The sequence below is a fragment of the Phyllostomus hastatus genome, unplaced genomic scaffold (genome assembly GCF_019186645.2).
Source record: "Phyllostomus hastatus isolate PE091 unplaced genomic scaffold, TTU_PhHast_1.1 phas_scaffold_501, whole genome shotgun sequence".
NCBI classification, from domain to species: Eukaryota; Metazoa; Chordata; class Mammalia; order Chiroptera; family Phyllostomidae; genus Phyllostomus; species Phyllostomus hastatus.
This window is the reverse complement of record NW_025334033.1, coordinates 38,792,495-38,812,719: the sequence shown is the minus strand read 5'-3', so window position 1 is coordinate 38,812,719 and position 20,225 is coordinate 38,792,495. Positions and strand designations below refer to the sequence as shown.

Below are 20,225 nucleotides of genomic sequence, written 5' to 3'. Positions count from 1 at the left end.
AGTTTCAGTTTTGCGATGTGAAAAAGGTTCTGGAAATGTGTGGTAGTGGTGGTTGCACAGCAATGTCAATGTACTGAATGCCACTGAACTGTGCATTTAATATTGGTTATGATCGATTTTGTTATGTGTATTTACCACAATTTTTAAAAGTTAAAAAAAGAAAAGAGACAAACCAATTTGAATGTTTCACAAAATTCACTAGAAGATGCCATTTATCATTTATTAGATGACAGAAGGGACAGTTCAAAAAGTGTTTAAGGTGACTTCAAACACCTCTTTCATTGAATATGATTTCACTGAAAAATAAGGTGTGTGGTAGTAACTGAACTTCTTCGAAGATAGTGTGATAAATTGTCTTTCTCCTAAAATTTGGTAAGTTCTATTATGTAGACATCATTCCACAATGATCAAAATAGCGGATGACAATTCTTACATAACACTTATATAGTAATGGAGAGAGAGCAGAGTTAAAAGATAAAACCAGTGTGTACATCATTATAAAACAAGTGAGAACATGAAAAAACTGTCATAAGAGCTATGCAGGGTGTTATGGGATAACAGAGAAAGAAAAGATCCCAGCTGGTTGGGAGCATGGGTATCATTAATAAAGAGGAGGTTCATTCACACAACTACTATTTAAGAAGTGCTTACTAATAGTGTCAGTCACTATTCTAGATGTCTGGGAACAGTCAATGAACAGAATAGGCATTAATCCCTGCCCTTGTGAGGTGTGATTCTAGTGCAGGCTAGGGTAAAAGAAATAAGATATTGTATAGTAAACAGAATAAATAAGTAAATTATTATAGGAAGAGTGACATTAGAGGGACTATGCAATGAATATTTGAGACTGATCACAGAAGAGAATGATTTGAACAAACATAAACAGGAGGAATGATTTTTCAGGTAGAGGAAATAATATGTGATGCATTTAAAGAAAGGTAGGTAGCATAGCCTGGTTAAAACATAACTAAATACTAGGAAATAGACTAGGTTCATCAGAGTATTTTTGTATATATATATCTGAAAATGTCATAATAAAAAATGTTAAGTAATGCTTAAGATAAACCAGATAAAACCAGTTCAGTTACTTACCCTTGGAGACTTTAATTCTATTTCTTCTCTTTCACTTTCACTGTTTGAATCAATATTTTCCTCAGGTTCACTCTTTACTTCTACTAAAGGCATTTCTTGGTCTAGTTTTAGAGTTTCTTCCATTGATTCTTCCAAGTCTTTTTTCTCCTCTTTTACTTTTGGTTCATGGTGGTGAATAGTTCTGAACTGAATATTTGCAGAACGGCAGTACTCCTCAAAACCATAGAGATATCTAAACAAATAATATTTCTATTTAATAAGTATCCATCTTTACACTTAAATACTCTATTATTAAACACATACATTTCAAAAAAGTAAAACTTAATCCTTTCTTTTTTAAACTACCTTTTCTATGTTACTAATTTCTTGGTGTTTTATATAGAATTATAAACAGAAATTTTGACTTTTGGCCAAGATGGAGGCATAGATAGAAATGCTGTGCCTCCTCGCACAACCAAAATAAGGACAACAAAAATCTAGAAACAAAATAACAACCAGTACTGACAGAAAGTTGAACTGTGTGGAAGTCCAACAACCACAAGGAGTTAAAGTAGACACATTCAACCAGATCTGTAGGAGGGGCGGAGTTGGGTCATGGCAAAAAAAAACGCGGTGGCTGGTGGACCTGGGCACGCAAGGCAGCAGCAGGCGGACCCAACAAGGCATAGGATTGTGGAGGGGCTTGGTGTGCACGGTGGCTTTCAGACCTGGGCAATCCCACATTCATGCGCACATAAACCAGGTGAAACTGGGGAGCAAGACAGACCGCTCAACCCAGGGTCCCAGCTAGGGGAAATAAAGCCTCAAAACACCAACTGAAAACACGTGTGGAGGTTGAGGTGCCAGGAGTGGCTCTCAGCCTCACAGGAGTTCGTTGAAGAGACCCAAGGGTCCTAGAACATACACAGACCCACTCACACAGGAATCAGCAGCAGAAGGGCCCAATTTTCTTGGGGGAAGCTGAGGAAGGGACTGAAATCCAGCAGAGAGCGGAGCAAGCACCATTGTTCCCTCTCTTGGACCCCTCCCCCACATACAGCATCACAACCCAGTGACTGGGTTGCCCCACCCTGGTGAATACCTAAGGCTCTGCCCCTCACTACATAATAGGTGGGACAAGACAAAAAAATGGCCCAAATGAAAGAACAGATCAAAGTTCCAGAAAAAACACAACTAAGTGATGAAGAGATAGCCAAGCTATCAGATACACAGTTCAAACCACTAGTGATCAGGATGCTCACAGAATTGGTTGAATTTGGTCACAAATTAGATGAAAAAATGAAGGTTACACTAAGTGAAACAAAAGAAAATGTACAGGGAACCAATAGTGATGGGAAGGAAACTGGGACTCAAATAAATGGAGTGGACCAGAAATAAGGAAGAAACAACCAAACGGAAAAGAAAGGAGAAACAAGAATGCAAAAAGATGAGGAGAGGCTTAGGAACTTCCAGGACATCTTTAAATGTTCCAACATCTGAGTCATAGGAGTGCCAGAAGGAGAAGAGGAAGACCAAGAAATTGAAAACTTGTTTGAAAAAATAATGAAGGAGAACTTCCCCAATCTGGCAAAGGAAACAGACTTCTAGGAAGTCCAGGAAGCTCAGAGAGTCCCAAAGAGGTTGGACCCAAGGAGGAACATACCAAGGCACATCATAATTACATTAGCCAAGATTAAAGAGAAGGAAAGAATTTTAAAAGCAGTAAGAGAAAAGGAGACAGTTATCTACAGAGGAGTGTCCATAAGACCATCAGCTGATTTCTCAAAAGAGACCTTACAGGCAAGAAGGGGCTGGAAAGAAGTATCTGAAGTCACCAAAGGCAAGGACCTACGTCCCAGATTGCTCTATCCAGCAAAGCTCTCATTTAGAATGGAAGGGCAGATAAAGTGCTTCTCAGATAAGGTCAAGTTAAAGGAGTTCATCATCACCTAGCCCTTATTATATGAAATGTTAAAGAGACTTATCTAAGAAAAAGAAGATAAAAAAACATGTACAGTAAAATGACAGCAAACTCACAATTATTAACCACACCTAAAACAAAAACAAACTAAGCAATCAACTAGAACAGGAACAGAACCACAAAAATGGAGATCACATGGAGGGTTAGCAACAGGGGAGTGGGGGAGGGGGGAAAAGGTACAGAGAATAAGTAGCATAGATGGTAGGGAGAAAATAGACAGTGGGAGGGTAAGAATATATGGAAAATGTAGAAGCCAAAGAACTTACAAGTATGACACATGGACATGAACTAAAGGAGGGGAATGTGGATGGGAGAGGGTGTGCAGGGTGGAGAGGAGTGAAGGGGGGGAAATGGGACAACTATAATAGCATAATCAATACAATATATTTAAAAAAACAAATTTTAATCATGAAATAAAATTTCTTCCTAAAAAATCTGAGCTAGTACCCTGATCTATGTGGCTCGGTTGGAGAATCATCGTGTAAACCAAAAGGTTTCAGGTTCAATTCCCAGTCAGGGCACATCTAGATTGTGGGTTCGATCCCCAGTGGGGTACGTATGAAAGGCAACCAATCAATGTTTCTCACTCACATGGATATTTTTCTCCTTCTCGCCATCCTTCCCTTCATCTCTCTCTAACATCAGTAAGCCTGTCCTCGGGTGAGAATTAAAAAAATTTGAGCTTGTGATATAACTGAACATAGCTGCTATCCTAGTTTTGATGTAAAGGTTGTTCACACAAAAGATAGAGCTCCATAACATGTATCATCATTTCATACTTTAAATGCTGCCTGCATCCCTGATTTTAAAAGGAAATTAGGACAACATGAGAAATGTAGCACAGCAGAGTTGGTGCACTGAAATAACTTTCAATCACAAGTATGTATTAACCTACACCTTTTAATATACTCTCTAATTTTAATGTTCTTTGATATGTTTTGTTAACAAAAATCAATGGAAAATATTTCCTGTAGATATATATTCTTTAACAAATAAAATATGCTACTTACTTTCTATAAGCAGTTTTTACATTGTAGGAAGCAGCTGAATTCAAAATAGGAATGCCAAGGTCCATATAAATTTGCTTCCATACGGCACCACTATCAATCTGGAAAATTAAGTTTTTATTTGTTAACATTTGCAAAGGGAAATAATCTTTATACTAATCTTCTATGTTCACTAAGAAAATGTATTTATTACCTAAAGTACACACAACAATGAGAGATTAGATGATTTAACTTTTCATCACCTTCTTACTTACATTGTCACATCCACCTTGATGATAAACCAGTCTAAAGAGTTTGAAGAGATTGAGATCTTTATAGCCCAAAACAGGTGGTTTGTTGATTGGAGTACCTATATTTAATACCAGAGGGGAAAAATAACATGTTTATTCAAATGAGAAAATACTAAGTTAAAAAAAAAGCTATCAACTTCTATTTTCTCAAAGTTTATTAATCAGTGGCATATATTTAAGGAACCTTAAATTCTTCGACTATGTAAGACAACACAAAATATTCTCTATAGTCTTTATACTGCATTGTGGTGGTCCTTAGATTTACTTCTACAACTAATAAAATCACCTAACTACAACTGAATTGGGTGAAACTAAATTAAAGCTTAGGACTGCATGGTGTATCCAACAACACTGTGGGATAAAGAAGCTGGGGCAAGAATACACGCAATGAAAAGGGTCATTATTTAGGCCGTGGTTCCATTTTCTTTGCTTTATCACAAATGTTAACACTGTTAACAGTAATCTTAAGGATGATTTCTGAATGCTACAGAATGTCTAGGACAATTTAAGGTTTTCCAGGACTAATGTACTCTCAAAAAGTATGATGATCTATAAAGGTCTACTTCTTCTTTTTTTTTTTTAAAGATTGATTGATTGATTTTTGGGGGGGGGGAGGGAACATCAATGTGCGGTTGCTGGGGGCCGAGGCCTGCAACCCAGGCATGTGCCCTGACTGGGAATCGAACCTGTGATGCTTTGGTTCGCAGCCCACGCTCAATCCACTGAGCTACGCCAGCCAGGGCTTAGGTTCTACTTCTTATAACTTTAAAGCTTTTATTTCTTCTAACTTCTAAACAGAAATCTGATTCTATTTAGATAGGAACTAATCTATTATGCTTAATTTGTTGAGACCAAGGATCAAACTAGTTTACTTGCCAAAAAGACAAAATTAGTTAATCAATGGGTATGTACATTAACATTACAACTGTTCATTTTCTATTACTGACATATTATAATATGTTTTGATTTTATAATTCCTAAGGGAAATTAATTTAGTTATACCAAAACCATTTTCCTATATATTTCTACTAAAAATAGGTATTAATAATGGTTTTTATTGCAAATGCATGAAAGTACCTCTGTCTTCCATAAACTTATAAAGCTGTTGGAGGAAGTTGTCCCTCTCTTCAGGATCAAGTTCTTCCTCAGGCTGTAGAGGTAAAACATATAAATACATGAATGGGATGGGATACATTGTCTTTTTTGTTTTCTGAACTCAATGTAAGGGGATAAAATTTTAATGAAGCTGGAAAGTATAAATTTCCTCAAAATTCAATTCCAGATTTTAAGTCATAGTTTGATGGAGCTGATTTGATACACCTGTCAAAATATACAATCTCCACTCTTCATCCCACTTATTATTCAATCCTGACCCTTCACTATCACCACTAGACCAAGAAAAAGGCTCAGCAGTGAGGTGAGAGCGTTTTCATCTTTCTTGGTATTTTTTTAATCCATTAAAATACCAATTGGTTTGAATAAATACACTGATAGAAGAGCACAGTAATTACTGTATTTTGCCATGTATAATGCGCATGTTTTTGCCCCAATTTTTGAGGGAAAAATAAAGATACACATTATACATGGGTGGTATACAGATACTGATTCTGTATCTATATAAATGTTTTAAATTTTTCTATTTGAGCTTATGTGTTAAAAGTATAACTAGAAAGCAATAATGATATCTGTATGCAAAATAATACCCTGGAATACAATAATAGGTTTTATTTCTAAATATAAATAAATAAAAACTTAAATTAAAAAATTTAAATGAAAGATTTTTTCCCCTGAAAGTCTGGGCCAAAAACTTAGGCGCACATTACACACAGCAAAATATAGTACAATGTATTTATTATAAAAACAATCCACATACAAACACTGAAATTTTGCTATTGTAGAATAAACATTAACCAAAGGCTGCAAAGTCACACGGCAAAGAATTACTTATATAGCACACACACTGTTTTTTAAAAATTTAAATGCCTTTAGATGAGTCATATAAATTCCATTTTGTCCCAGATCTACCAACCCCTGCTTTTCTCATTTGCCTAGCCTTAAAAATTGATTTTTGTGATCCCCCAAAATAAGACAATAAAAATTTTCTTAGGAAAGAAAACTATATAAGTAACTAATATTTTAGTTGGGGGTGGGGTAGGGCAACTAATGGAAACACTCATGTAAAAACAACTATTCTTACACCCATCTGTTACTTTTTACAAATTATATAAACCTAATGATTTCTCCTTATACAGCCAAGGTTTTGGCTCTAATCAAACAAACTGGCTATGGGTTTTAGTAAGATAGTCCCTTCTCTGACACACTACTTCACTTCTAAATTAGTATTTGGGAAAATTCTTATTTAAAATTCATTCAGAATGATATATAACACTGGAGTAGTTTCAGTTTTACCAAATATAAAAAACGTAAGTAAAAGTTCTACTACAGCTCAAAAATTAGCAATTTACAAAGTTAATAGGGGTCATCAGATTGACAGATGGCAGTTTTAATATAAAATTATGTTAACTGTAATTGAAAAATAATTTAAAAAATTAAACATTTATACAAAAAGAGGACAGTCTTTTTCTTCATGTGAATTAAAACATCTTGTTTTTGCAAGGGTATTAAAAATAATTGCTTATTGGGGGAACACTGTCTAACTATGCTGCTGTACACCTGATACTACTACAAAATAATATTGAATATTAACTTTAATTGAAAAAAAAAAAACAAAAAAAACCCAAACTGGAACTTCTGGTCAAGATGAAGGCATAGGCAGGTACACTTTGTATCCTCACACTACCAAAAGGAGGTCAACAACAAATTTAAAAACAAAAAAATAACCAGAACTGACAGAAAATCAAAGTGTATGGAAGTCCAACAACCAAGGAGTTAAAGAAGAAACAGTCATCCAGACCGGGAGGAGGGGTAGAGATGGGCAGCCAGGCGGGGAGGACTCACAGCAAGGCAGTGGCTGGTGGACTGGGTGGTCCGACAATCGTGCGCAGATAAACCGGAAGGAACAACTGGGGAGTGAGACGGACCGCTCAACCCAGGGCTCCAGCTCAGGGAAATAAGGCCTCAAACCTCTGATTGAAAACACCTGTGGGGGATGAGGCGGAAGCGGGGGGAAAAAAAAAAACCTCCCAGTCTCACAGGAGAGTTCATTGGAGAGACCCACAGGGTTTTAGAACCTACACAAGCCCACCTACCAGTAATCAGCAACAGAAGGGCCCAATTTGATTGTGGGTAGTGGGGGAAGTGACTGAAAGCCGGCAGAGGGTGGAGCAAGCAGTACTGCTTCCTCTCTGACCGCACCCCCACAAACAGCATCACCACGCAGTGACGTAGGTTGCCCCGTCCTGGTGAATACCTAAGGCTCTGCCCCTCACTACATAACAGGTGTATGGCCCAAATGAAAATGGCCCAAATGAAAGAACAGATCAAAGCTCCAGAAAAAACACAACTAAGTGATGAAGAGATAGCCAACCTATCAGATGCACAGTTCAAAACACTGGTGGATCAGGATACTCAGAGAATTGGTTGAATATGGTCAACCAATTAGATGAAATTAGATTAAAAAGTGAAGGATATGCTAAGTGAAATAAAGGTATAGAGAACCAAGAGTGATGGGAAGGAAACTGGGACTCAAATCAATGGTGTGGACCAGAAGGGAGGAAGAAACATTCAACGAGAACAGAATAAAGAAACAAGAATTCAAAAAGATGAAGAGAGGCTTAGGAACCTCCAGGACACCTTTAAATGTTCCAACATCCGAATCATAGGGGTGCCAGAAGGAGAAGAGGAAGACCAAGAAATTGAAAACTTGTTTGAAAAAATAATGAAGGAGAACTTCCCCAATCTGGCAAAGGAAACAGACTTCTAAGAAGTCCAGGAAGCTCAAAGAGTCCCAGAGAGGTTGGACCCAAGGAGGAACACACCAAGGCACGTCATAATTACATTAGCCAAGATTAAAGAGGAGAGAATCTTAAAAGCAGCAAGAGGAAAGGAGAGAATTACCTACAAAAGAGTTCCCATAAGACCATCAGCTGATTTCTCAAAAGAGACCTTACAGGCAAGAAGGGGCTGGAAAGAAGTATCTGAAAGTCACCAAAGGCAAGGACCTATGTCCAAGATTGTTCTATCCAGCAAAGCTTTCGTTTAGAATGGAAGGGCAGATAAAGTGCTTCTCAGATAAGGTCAAGTTAAAGGAGTTCATCATCACCAAGTCTTTATTATATGAAATGTTAAAGGGACTTATCTAAGAAAAAGAAGATAAAAAACATGTACAGTAAAATGACAGCAAACTCACAATTATTAACAACCATACCTAAAACAAAAACAAAAATAAACTAAGCAAACAACTAGAACAGGAACAGAACCACAGAAATGGAGATCACATGGAGGGTTAGCAACAGGGGAGTGGAAGGAGGAGAGAGGGGGAAAAGGTACAGAGAATAAGTAGCATAGATTGTAGGTAGGAAATAAGGGGAGGGCAAGAATAGTATGGAAAATGTAGAAGCTAAAGAACTGATATATATGACCCATGGACATGAACTAAAGAGGGGGGTGCGGGTGGGAGAGGGCGCACAGGGTGTAGGAGAATTAGGGGGGTAAAATGGGACAACTATAATAGCATAATCAATAAAACGTATTTAAAAAAATAAATATAAAATTTAAAAATTAATCCAGTAGCCAATTTTAGAAGCTGATTTTAAGGACTTCCAGTACAGGGAAGAAAAACAAAAACACCTTATGCCAGATTGGCTCTATGCTTTGCTTGGCCCTCATAATCACAATATTCTCTCCTCAGGCTAACAACTTACTTCTAGTATTTATGATCATACAGATTCAAATGAGACCATTTTATCCAATATATGTAAAGGCAATTTTTTAAAAGGGCACTGATTTGAAATCAAAGTTTCTTTTCAAACAGGTAAGCAAAATGAAACTGTCAGCTGCAGACTTAGTATTTATTAAGATTATATCAACCATTTAATAAATCCTTAGTGATTAAGAATATAGTTTTATACATAAAAATTGGTAATTTCAATATATATAATTTAAAAGTCAGTGGATATCCAAGAGTATATTAAGTTCCATGAGAAACTATGGACATAAAATTTTAAGTTTAGGTGTAACTAGCAGGTATAAAAATAAGATATAAATGAATAAAGAATTTTACTTATAAACAAATGTCTGCTTGAGATAAAATTTACTTTCTATACACAAAGAAAATGAGGCCATCAACAAAGTTTTAAGTTGACCTGATGGTCTCTGCAAAAAATTAAAATTGCTTAATGTCTTTCCATTAGCAAGATTTACAATCTGTTTTTGAAATTAGCCGTGTTTTTAGTCACATTGGAATAGATTGTATATTTCAGGAAAGATCTCCAACTAGAAGAATGGGCCTTCATGGCTTTTGTTTGGGGGGCTCATATTTACTGTGTACTTTGTCTGTTCATGGTATCTTCACACCTATAGCATGTCTCTCCTCACTGATAGTTAGAAGGTCCTACATCTCTCAAGGGTTTTAGAGCGGGAGACAGCTGTAATAATGGGAGGAAGGGAGTATACTAGACTGCTTATGAGCCTTCTTCCATTCATTCAGTCGAGCACATAAAGAGTAATTATTCTCCTAGTAAAATGGCAGGGAAGGGGGTTAAGGATATAGAAGAGGCATGACTATTTCAAGAAATTTACAATTTGGTTAGCATCAGTATATACCACTGAGTATTACAGACAGTTGTGTATCTATCTATCTACACTACTAGACTATGAATTTTCTAACTTAGGAAACTATACCATATTTTGCTGTGTATAATGCACTATTGTGTATAATGTGCACCCACATTTTTGGCCCAAACTTTCAGGAAAAAAATCTTTCATTTTAATTTTTTAATTCAATTATTTATTTATATTTAGATACTTTTTTGCATTATAAAGGAATTTCAGCATTTATTTTTGAACACACAGATATTGTTATTGCTTTCTGGATTTACATTTTTAACGCATAAGCATAACACACACCCTTACTTTCCCCTTAAAAATTTGGGCAAAAGGGTGCACATTATACACAGCAAACACAGTATATCTTCACTCAGGTGAAACATCCATTGATGGTTACCATGAGTCAGGGACTATGCAAAAGCACTGCAATTAAATGAAAAAACACGGTATCTTCCACGTTTCCCCTTCTGAGTCAGACAGGGGGTGTTGAAATGTAAAACAATTCAATTCAGTGCAATATGGCAAATGTTATAATATATAAAAGAATACAGGAGGGATGAATACTTCTGCCGGGGATAGACTGAAGGTGGGAATATTAGAGAAAGCCTCCAAATGTGAATAGGAGACAGCCCAGGAGATAGAAGCAAACAGCATAAACATGAGGCTGGCAAAGGCAGACTGTGATTAGGAAAGAGTTTGTGATGATATGCTAGAGAATCAGAACTGGATACTCTGAGTAGCTATGAGGCCTGAGAGAGCTGAAGAGAAATTAGGTCAGATTTGTTTTTAAAAGTTCTCTGCCAAGAATGAGTTTGATGGAATAGAAGGGAAAGGGAAGCTATTATAGCAGTCTACAAAGAGGAGGATCAATGCCTGAACTAGTCTTGCCACCTGATGATGGAAAGATGATTCCTCCCCTGAAGGAGAAAGGAGGGGGCAGAGAGAGAGAGAGGGAGGGAGAAAGAGAGAGATTAATGCTGATGTTTTTTTTTAGTTTAAGTCTAAGTTAAGTTATTCATGTTTGTAGTCCTCATGTTCCAGCATATTGGAAATGCTCGATAAGTTCTATGACACTATTTTTCTCACAATTTTATCACCAACAACTGGCATTTAGGTTAAACACTCTATTATTATGTGAATGAAAATAATGTCTGTGAAAATGAACTGAGGAGCTTTACTTCAGTTCTTTCACATTCATTAAGTTCCAGGGCTAACATTCATGATCATATAAATGCAACAGGAGTCACAGAATAGACAGAAAAAATAAGAAGGAGGATGTTCGTGGTTGTGGCATAATACTTGCTAGCATACACACGCCTTTCTCAAATACATTAATGACAAAAGTGAATGATTATTCACTCAGAAAACACACAAATTCTAGTGAAAAATGGACTTTCATCATTTTAATAGTATAAGAAATGAATGCATTTTGTTATTTTTTATTAAGATAATAACCTTATTTTTGCCAAGCTACTAACTTACTTATCTAGCAACTCTACTCTCTAAAACACAAATTAAGAAGGTGAAAGTGTCCAAATTGCTGAAATATATGAGGTCTGCCCAGAAGGTATCCACATGTAATACGAAAAAATAGAGACCTTTATCGAAGAAGATATAAGATACAAGAAACATTGTACAAAAAACAATAATGCCTCAGGCCCCTTCAAAGTAGGCACCTTTGGGACCTCACATAGTTCTCCCAATCACCATCAGCTGCTGTGGTGTATTTTCCTGAGTCTCATTGACGGTCTGAAATCTCTTCCCTTTCAAAGGTTAATTTTAGTTTAAGGAAAAGCCAAAAGTCTCAGGGTGCCACATCTGGGGTGTACGGGGGCTGAGTCACCAGGATGATTGATGTTTTGCCAAAAAACTCTACACAAGATGTGATTCATGAGTGGGCATGTTGTCATGATGAAGCTGTCAACCACCAGTTGCCTATAGCTGTGGCATTTTGAATCATTCAAATAGTTTCCACAGAGGAATGTTCAAGCTTAACACAAAATTTGATGCAGATTCATTGCTCTACTCTCAGTCATTTTGAATGTGATAGCCACACAGTACATATGCTCACTCAACAGCACCTACTGCCCCCACTGACTAGCACAGTGAAGTTGTCATTGTTCACGCAGGTGCATTCCAGTCCACTCTCCTTGGCTGCCAGGTTATATCAAAGTCACACAAACCATCCCCGTTACATTAACAATGGCTGGACTTTTTCTGGACAGGCCTCATATGTCAGTAAAAGATGATGCATTCTACAACAAAGCACCTAGAACCATATCACATACACATAGTTCTAATATGTCAGTTAGGGTAGTTTCTTAGTACCTAACAGATTAGGACCACAAAGACTGACATTTTGAGGAAGGGTGTAAATAAACTTATCTCTGTGGTTTCCCTGTATGTGTATTGCATGTGAAGGTATATATCTTTTGTTGATGGCCATCTCAGCTCTCACAAACTTCTACAGGTATCCTTAATAAATGAATGATCACATAACTCCCTCCTCTTTTTTGGTATTCAGTATACCATGCTTATTTTTCAATTCCAAAATACTGTTTTTGTGGATTAAAGGTATTTTGGGTAACAGTAGCTTTTTTTTTTTCATGCTGTCTACAGCATTTCCTCTGGTCCTCTCTGCTGGCTCCCCCTTCTCACCCCACTCCTGGAACTCCATCACACATTCTCTCAACTCCTCAGTTCTTTTAATCCCCTGACCTCTCATCCACCACTACTTTAAAAAAAGAGAGGCTGAGCCTGGAGTCCTCTAAAGTGAGCGGATCCCTCTGCTGGGGAGGTGAAGGTATTAGAACAGCACCCTGAAAGCTCCATTCTGGGGAGCTAAGCACTGTAAGAAAAGTGTATCAGCAGCTTTGAAGGCATCTGTGGGCTGGAAGACTAATGTAAAAAAAGGCAGCAATACCAGTAGCTGCTTATGTTTTTAGTATTCAATGTTAAATTTGAAACATTAAAAAGCCTCACTGATCTTTTACAACTATGAAATAAATACCAAAACAACTTGCTGAAGTTAATGCATATAACATTTGTAAGTCATACTCAACCACTGTAATTCAGGCAGAGGTCTCTTTATTTGGACATAAAGACTCTTGGACATTGGACTCTTTAAATCTCATCTATTGTTCATTATTTTTTGAGCTTTTAAAAGCTCATTTTATTTTCCTAGTAATTTAATATGAATAAAGGAAATGGGCAGCACCAAGGTGATACTCAATGTAATATACCTGACTGTAAGCAGCTTCTGAGCAACTAAGAGGTGGTGAGGGGAAGCTGTAAGGAGTTCCATGTTGTTGGAGAATAGTGGAGGAGAGAATTAAAAGGTGGGCATGCATCAGATCATGCAGGGACAAACTTGTAAAGGGCTAAGACAGAAGACCTCAACTTTATTCCGTAGGCCAGGGTGTCAAACTCATCTTCATGGGGGCCACATCAGCCTCACGGTTGCCTTCAAAGTCCCAAATGTAATTTCCACTCCTTAACAGTTAAGGAGTAGTTATTTATACAGTTCTAAAATTATTTTGGTCCTTTGAAGGCAACTGTGAGGCTGATGTGGCCCCCGGTGAAAATGAGTCTGACACCCCTGCCGTAGGTGCTGAAAGCCATTAAAGGGTTTCCAGCACGAACCATTTATGTTTTAAGAAGATGTCTATGGACAACTGATTGGAGGCGAAGAAAGGAGGGAAAAAGACTAGACAAAAGATATCTGAAATAAGTGGGGGCAAGATACAGAGGAGTATTATTAATCAAGAACTCTTACTGCTAGTGACAGAAAACCACCCCAAATTAGCTTAAGCCAAAAGGAATTAATTTATAAACTCACAAAATTATATCATCAGGAAATCAGACTGCCTACAGAGTGCATTGCCTGATAAACGAAATCTATTATGAAATACTTATCCCATAGTTCCTTCCAAAGTGAACTTTTTGGAATCTTAAAACAAATCTTTCGACTCTTTGTTTCAAATAGAAATTTGTTAGGATAATTGACCGCACACCACATTTATTCTTTATCCAGAGCCAAGCTTTGCGCTGCTAGCTGGTGGATATTTATGTTGGTGGAAAAAAGGAAAAACAAAAAGAAACCTGACAACCTTCACTTTCATAGATCTTAAATCCACAAAAAGAAAATTTTCTTAAAATTTTGTGAAACCTTCTGTAATCTAAGTCTCAGTTTTCTCAGTCATAAAAAATCCTGTTGTAAAGATTAAATAAACAATCTTACTTTTAAAATCACTAAGTCTCCAAGAATAAACACAGAACACTGGAATACTTTTAGGTTTCCATGAATTGAAAATCTCAAGCACTTACGATTTTATAATAGCAGAATATAATCCTGGGCATTAAATATAACACATCCTGGAAAATTCAAAGACTGGAGAAATGGGAATCAATACTTCTAAACAAAAATGAACATTTCTTATAGAAATTCACTAAATTCTAATTTCTAATTTTAGTAATTTCATTACTAAATATGAAATCAAGAGGTTTTTGAAAGGGCCCAACACATAAGCCTACCTATAGCAAACCAAAAGGATAAAAAAGCTAACGCTAGTTAAATTCTCCCAATATTTATTTAGTCTTCTAAACAATCACCTATTTATTTTATCCTTAGAAAACTTTCCCACATTCACCCAAAGTGACTATACAGCAGTAAATAAATAACGAACATCATTACTTATGTTTACATTGACTTTCAACCAATTTCAAAACTCGGAAGAAAATTCAACAATATCTTTTGTAATATAAAATGTTCTTAACAAAAGACATTTATGTAGTACTCACAAAAATACTTTCCATTTACCAATGCGTTAAAATTTATAACCACCAGGAATAGATAGGATCTACTTCTTGTCAGACTGTCAAGTCTTCTCCCACCCAGTAACAGTATGAAATACTTGTTGTACTCGAATCCTGAACTACCAATGCTTAGGAATTCAAATAATTTTAAGTTAAAAGATCCTTCTCCCTGGTAAAGCCATGGAATCTCAAATCTCCTCATCGAGGCTACATTACGATACTCAAAGCATAAAATATAAAAACAATGTCCAATGCCCATTAACAATGCAAAAGTGTCTAACACTTGTATGATTCTAGTGCATAAAATTTACAAACATCAAATGAGAGGCTAAAGTATTGTAACTGTGGTTTACAGAATGCCATAAAAGATCTTTTTGATCCTTTTAAAGCAACATTAAATCTTCATGAAAAGCGAAGCATAATTGCATTTTGAGAATATGATCTGTAATGTAATACAGGAGCTTAACGTCACTTACATATAGTGAAGGCCTGTAATGACTAAGCCAGGTAGGCCCTGGCTTATCAGACTTTAATTTATTTTATACCATACCCGTTTTTCCCTTTGTTAAGTATAGATTCACCAGCTTTTCACTATCAATATATTAATTTTTAAAAAATTACTGTTTAAGTTAGAATGATTCAGCAACTAAATCTAAATCCAAGAGCAAAAAATGGAGCTAATATTATTTCTAAAGCAACCAAATTCTCATTCAAGAAAATCTAACTGTAGAGCCAAAGAGTAATTTGTTTCTATTAAGGAATTCAATAAAATATGTTATGAAATTGACCATTTGAAAAATAATTTAAAATAACAACCATATAAATCAGTGCCTACATTTTATAATTTTGCTTTTATTTTTTAGTACATGAAAACCATTCTGGTTCACTTAATTTTAACAGTTTCATAATTTAAATAATGTAAGAAGATACTAGCCTTCCTAATCCTTACCTTTTTAAATTTCTTGACTTATTACCTGCAAACAATAGGGAACAGAGCTTGCCTCTACTCTTCATTCCTTTTCACTAACATTTACTCACAGCTTGAATAAAACATTATGATTTTTACAAAATTAACAGCTGTAATAAGAGCAGTACTTACTAAATTTTATAGCCATTCTCTCTCATCTTAATACAAAGCTCTTTTAACCCTCTTTGTTTAAAATTTCAGAGGTTTTGGGGGTGGGGAGTAGGTAAAATGCATTCTGAAATGGACACCAATTAAAAGTATGAGCAAAAATAGACTAATCTTTTTTCAATATTTGGTAATATAAGATCCTGAACTAATGTTAACTGAAAAAAAAAATCAAAACCAGACTGTAACAGTTCACACCCTGAAAATGTGGCCTATATATCCTAAAAATATATAATCTATAAATAAATACATATAAAATACAAAAATCACACTTGACATTTAGACTTTCAATCCTGAATTCTGCCAACTGTCTCATCATTTTCATTTCAAAATCTATTTTATGTTTCAGAAAAATAGCCTTCATCCTCTGTATTCTAAAAATAGACTCCTACTGTCTCTCTTACAAAAAACAATTACGTTTGGTTACGAGACCTACCATATCAGTCACATCGGCAATACCTAAAATTCCTATTTAACCTCATTTTTGGCAATCAAAAAGGTAACTAAATATAAAGAAAATCTTACCTATATGCTGCATTTTCTTTCAAATGCAATATGGTTAGATTCCCCTTCTACTTAATCAGTACAGTGTCTGAACATTTTTCAGTCTGACTTGCAAATATTTGCTTTCCCTCTTAGGGCACAGCATCCGCAGGGTTATACAGCACTACTTACATTCTCTTCCACATAAAAATCAGACATTACATGAAAGGAAAAGAAAGACAGCCCATTTCAAAGCATCTGGCAAACCTCCATTGGCAACCTGCCAAGCCTCTGCTAAACCTTCCTGTCTTTCCGAGCATGCTCACTTAAAACCAACAGCATGTTACTATGGCAACTCTGTAGGCAGCCTCTAAGTATGAACCGCCATTCTGATTTCAGAGTGCATAAAACCAAGTACTGCAGGGGAAGTAAAAGGTGAGATGTGTTGTATGTCTTTCATCACACACAACTATACTAATTTTATTTCATAAATGCATTTTTGCATATGTAAAACAGAAACACACATTCCACATTTTTCAAGCAAATATTTTTCATGTTCAAATAGGTCGTCTTTTTCAGTAAACTCATTCTCTTTGTCTGCCTCTAAGCCTCTTTACCTCATAACCACCAAAATATACAGAACAATTAATCCCATTTGACAAAACACTGCTGAACAGACAACAATATCCACATAAGTAATTGTGAGGAACTCCACAAGTGATTTCCTGCAATTTACAAATATATTCTAAATGACATGTTAATATTATAAAGAAAACCATCATCACTTAAAAAAACACAAGCTAAATCTTTTCTATGATTTGTCAAACTGCCAAAAAACATATTCTTTCAGTTTGGATAGAATTTTTTTTATACCCATTACCCTTGAGATACTGTGAAAGGTAGGAGAAATGATTTTTGGAGTTAGATCAGAATTAGGGTTCCAGTCCTTGTTCTCCACATTTAAGCTGCGCCACCTTGGGCAAGTTACTTAACTTTATGACCCTCACTTTCCTCACCTTTAAAGTAGGATCATACCAGTTACTTTCCACATGGTAAAAATTTAAATAAGTTAACACATGTAATATACCTAAACATTACATTTCTTTCCTCCTTGGTTGTTTGGGAAAGATACTAAACAAACAAACAAACAAACCTACATACAAACATCAAAATACAAGTTTATACTGATTAATCTGTAAAGCTGTTCTTTTTAACCTCTTACAGCTAAAAATTAGTTCTGATTTACTCGCTACTAAGCTAGAAGCAAAAACAAAAGAAAACCCTTTCCCTTAAATCGAGTAGAGCTAGAAAAAGACAGAAACAAATAAATACAAAAACTCTGAACAGAGGGGAAAATATACAAACGTCTAATTTTTAGAGTATTAAAATGTTTTTATATGTCACAAACACAAAATTTCACCTACCACCTCTTCTTCTTCCTTTTTGGTCTCCTTTTCCTTCTCTTCTTCATTTTCTTCAGCTGGGCCATCTTCATCATCACTGCTGGATGACTCAAGGATTTCACTTATATCCATTTTCCAATTATCAGGAACAACTCTAGCTTTTAAGAAGATGCTTGCTTTCTGCAACCCTAAGATTAAAAATATACTTTAGCAGTTTTTATTTGCTAAAATAAATAAGCAGCACAGAATAATAGACAGGCATTAACATTTAATCAGAAGATCTGGATTTAAATTTAGTTGTCACTTATAAAACAATACAATAAACTCGAACATATATTGTAAGTTATAATGTCATATTAATACTTATTATTACTATAAAAAGTACTTTTAGAAATCTGAATGGCAAAATATGAAAAGTTATACTTATCAAAAATTATAAATCATATGTTCTTTCTAGACATTAAAAAATAGCCATCAAATAGAGTGGGTATCAACTCTAAACAGTTAAAATGGCAGCAAAGAATACTCAGTCTTGCTTTACTGACTATTTGCCATTTAGAGCCACATCATGAAATAATACATTGATTCATCCTTGTTTTACCTGGTTTAGCAGAGAGCTCAGATTCAGGCAGATTAAGAATGTCTACTTCCTTGATATCCTTTCTTGCTATAGAATAACTAATTATAGAGAAGGATAAAAGGGAGGCAACCATTATTAAGTAAAAATCATCACTTAAATAGTCCATGTTAACATATAGAAAAATACAAATCTCAAATTCAAAATTATTTTGTCTACCAAATGTTTTAAAAAGACCACATATATCCTAATCCTTAATAAAGAGAAAAAGTAATAGAGACAAAGCTAGTATCTTAATTCTGATGATTCACATATTCTAAGTATATTAATGAGAGCCACACAATTGTGATATTTCAACCTATGCAGCTCTCCTACACACAGTATGGGGTACTTTATATCAGCATGATGTTTTCCTTACAGGAAACAACAATGTCTGTTTTGTTCTTTAATATTTCTTATATTTACTATTCAGTTTAATAAAGTAATAGAAGGTAATATTAAAATACATTTATCATTGTAAGGTACTATGTCACTAAGTTTTTCCAAGAATTACAACTCGTGTGTGTGTGTGTAATTTTATATCTTTTTTTGGAAACAAGGCAAAGCTAAGGTTAAGAAAAGCTTCTAAAAGTCTGACTTTCAATCAGAAAAAAGTCGAAGTAATTATTCCAGTTATATGTTTTATTTAATAGTTTCATAGTTCAAGTGTTGCAGGTTCGATTCCCAGTCAGGGTACATGCCTGGGTTGCAGGCCATGAGCCACAGCAACCGAACATTGATGTTTCTCTCTCTCTCTCTTTCTCCCTCCATTCCCTCTCTAAAAATAAATAAATAAAATCTTAAAAAAGGTTTCATAGTTCATAATATATTAATAGTAAACACGATATACAGAATTTTTAAAATTAAAGAGAAAAATCAATATCAATAGTGCTCTATTAAAAAAGTGTTTTTACTATTATTCTTATATATTATTTATTTTTATAGTTTTCCAATAAAAAATAAACTAAATTATGAAAAGTCAAAACATATTAAGTAACTCAGTTCATATAGTGATTAAACTTATAAAAATAAAGTGTTGGAGCTGGGAAGTTTCTATCACTGTGATTCCATTTTTTTTTTCCCTCCCAATGTAACACAAGAAGTGATTCATTACTCACAATTTAGAATCGACAAATGATCGAACTAAACATTGGTCTTTTTTCACTGTGATGTCATCATTGCAGCTGGGAGATACTACCTAAAATATAAAATAAGAACACATTCATTCTTCTTTTCCTTGCTCAAAAAATATATTCTCAAGTGGATTATATTTTATAAGAAATAGCTTCACCCTGGCTGACGTAGCTCAGTGGATTGAGCGCGGGCTGGGAACCAAAGTGTCCCAGGTTCGATTCCCAGCCAGGGCACATGCCTGGGTTGCAGGCCATGGCCCCCAGCAACCGCACATTGTTGTCTGTCTGTCTCTCTCTCTCTCTCTCTCCCCCCCTCCCTTCCTCCCTTCCATCTCTAAAAATAAATAAAAATAAATAAATAAATGCTTAAAAAAAGATTAAAAAAAAAGAAATAGCTTCACTATCAATACCTTCCATTATTAATGAATGACTTGTAAAAGAAGATCACCTTATAATTTTTCTTTAGCATATTAATTTTTTATATATTTAATTTATCTGTTCATTAGATTATAAAACAAATAATTAATGAAATATAAATTACAATGCAACCACCACTTAAAAAATATT

At 35.2% G+C, this 20,225-nt stretch overlaps 1 protein-coding gene across 2 annotated transcripts in view; it reads right to left on the bottom strand.

Annotated features, from left to right (window-relative positions):
* Positions 1-20,225, bottom strand: part of ARID4A (AT-rich interaction domain 4A) — a 63,753-nt gene that overhangs the window by 23,933 nt on the left and 19,595 nt on the right. For both annotated transcript variants that reach the window (XM_045822737.1, XM_045822738.1), the window contains exons 9-15: positions 19,644-19,723; positions 18,511-18,587; positions 17,931-18,097; positions 5,427-5,499; positions 4,314-4,408; positions 4,063-4,160; positions 1,093-1,324 (exon numbers count right to left, since the gene is read on the bottom strand). In XM_045822737.1, coding sequence (XP_045678693.1) covers positions 1,093-1,324; positions 4,063-4,160; positions 4,314-4,408; positions 5,427-5,499; positions 17,931-18,097; positions 18,511-18,587; positions 19,644-19,723 — 822 coding nt within the window. The remainder of the gene's footprint in view (positions 1-1,092; positions 1,325-4,062; positions 4,161-4,313; positions 4,409-5,426; positions 5,500-17,930; positions 18,098-18,510; positions 18,588-19,643; positions 19,724-20,225) is intronic.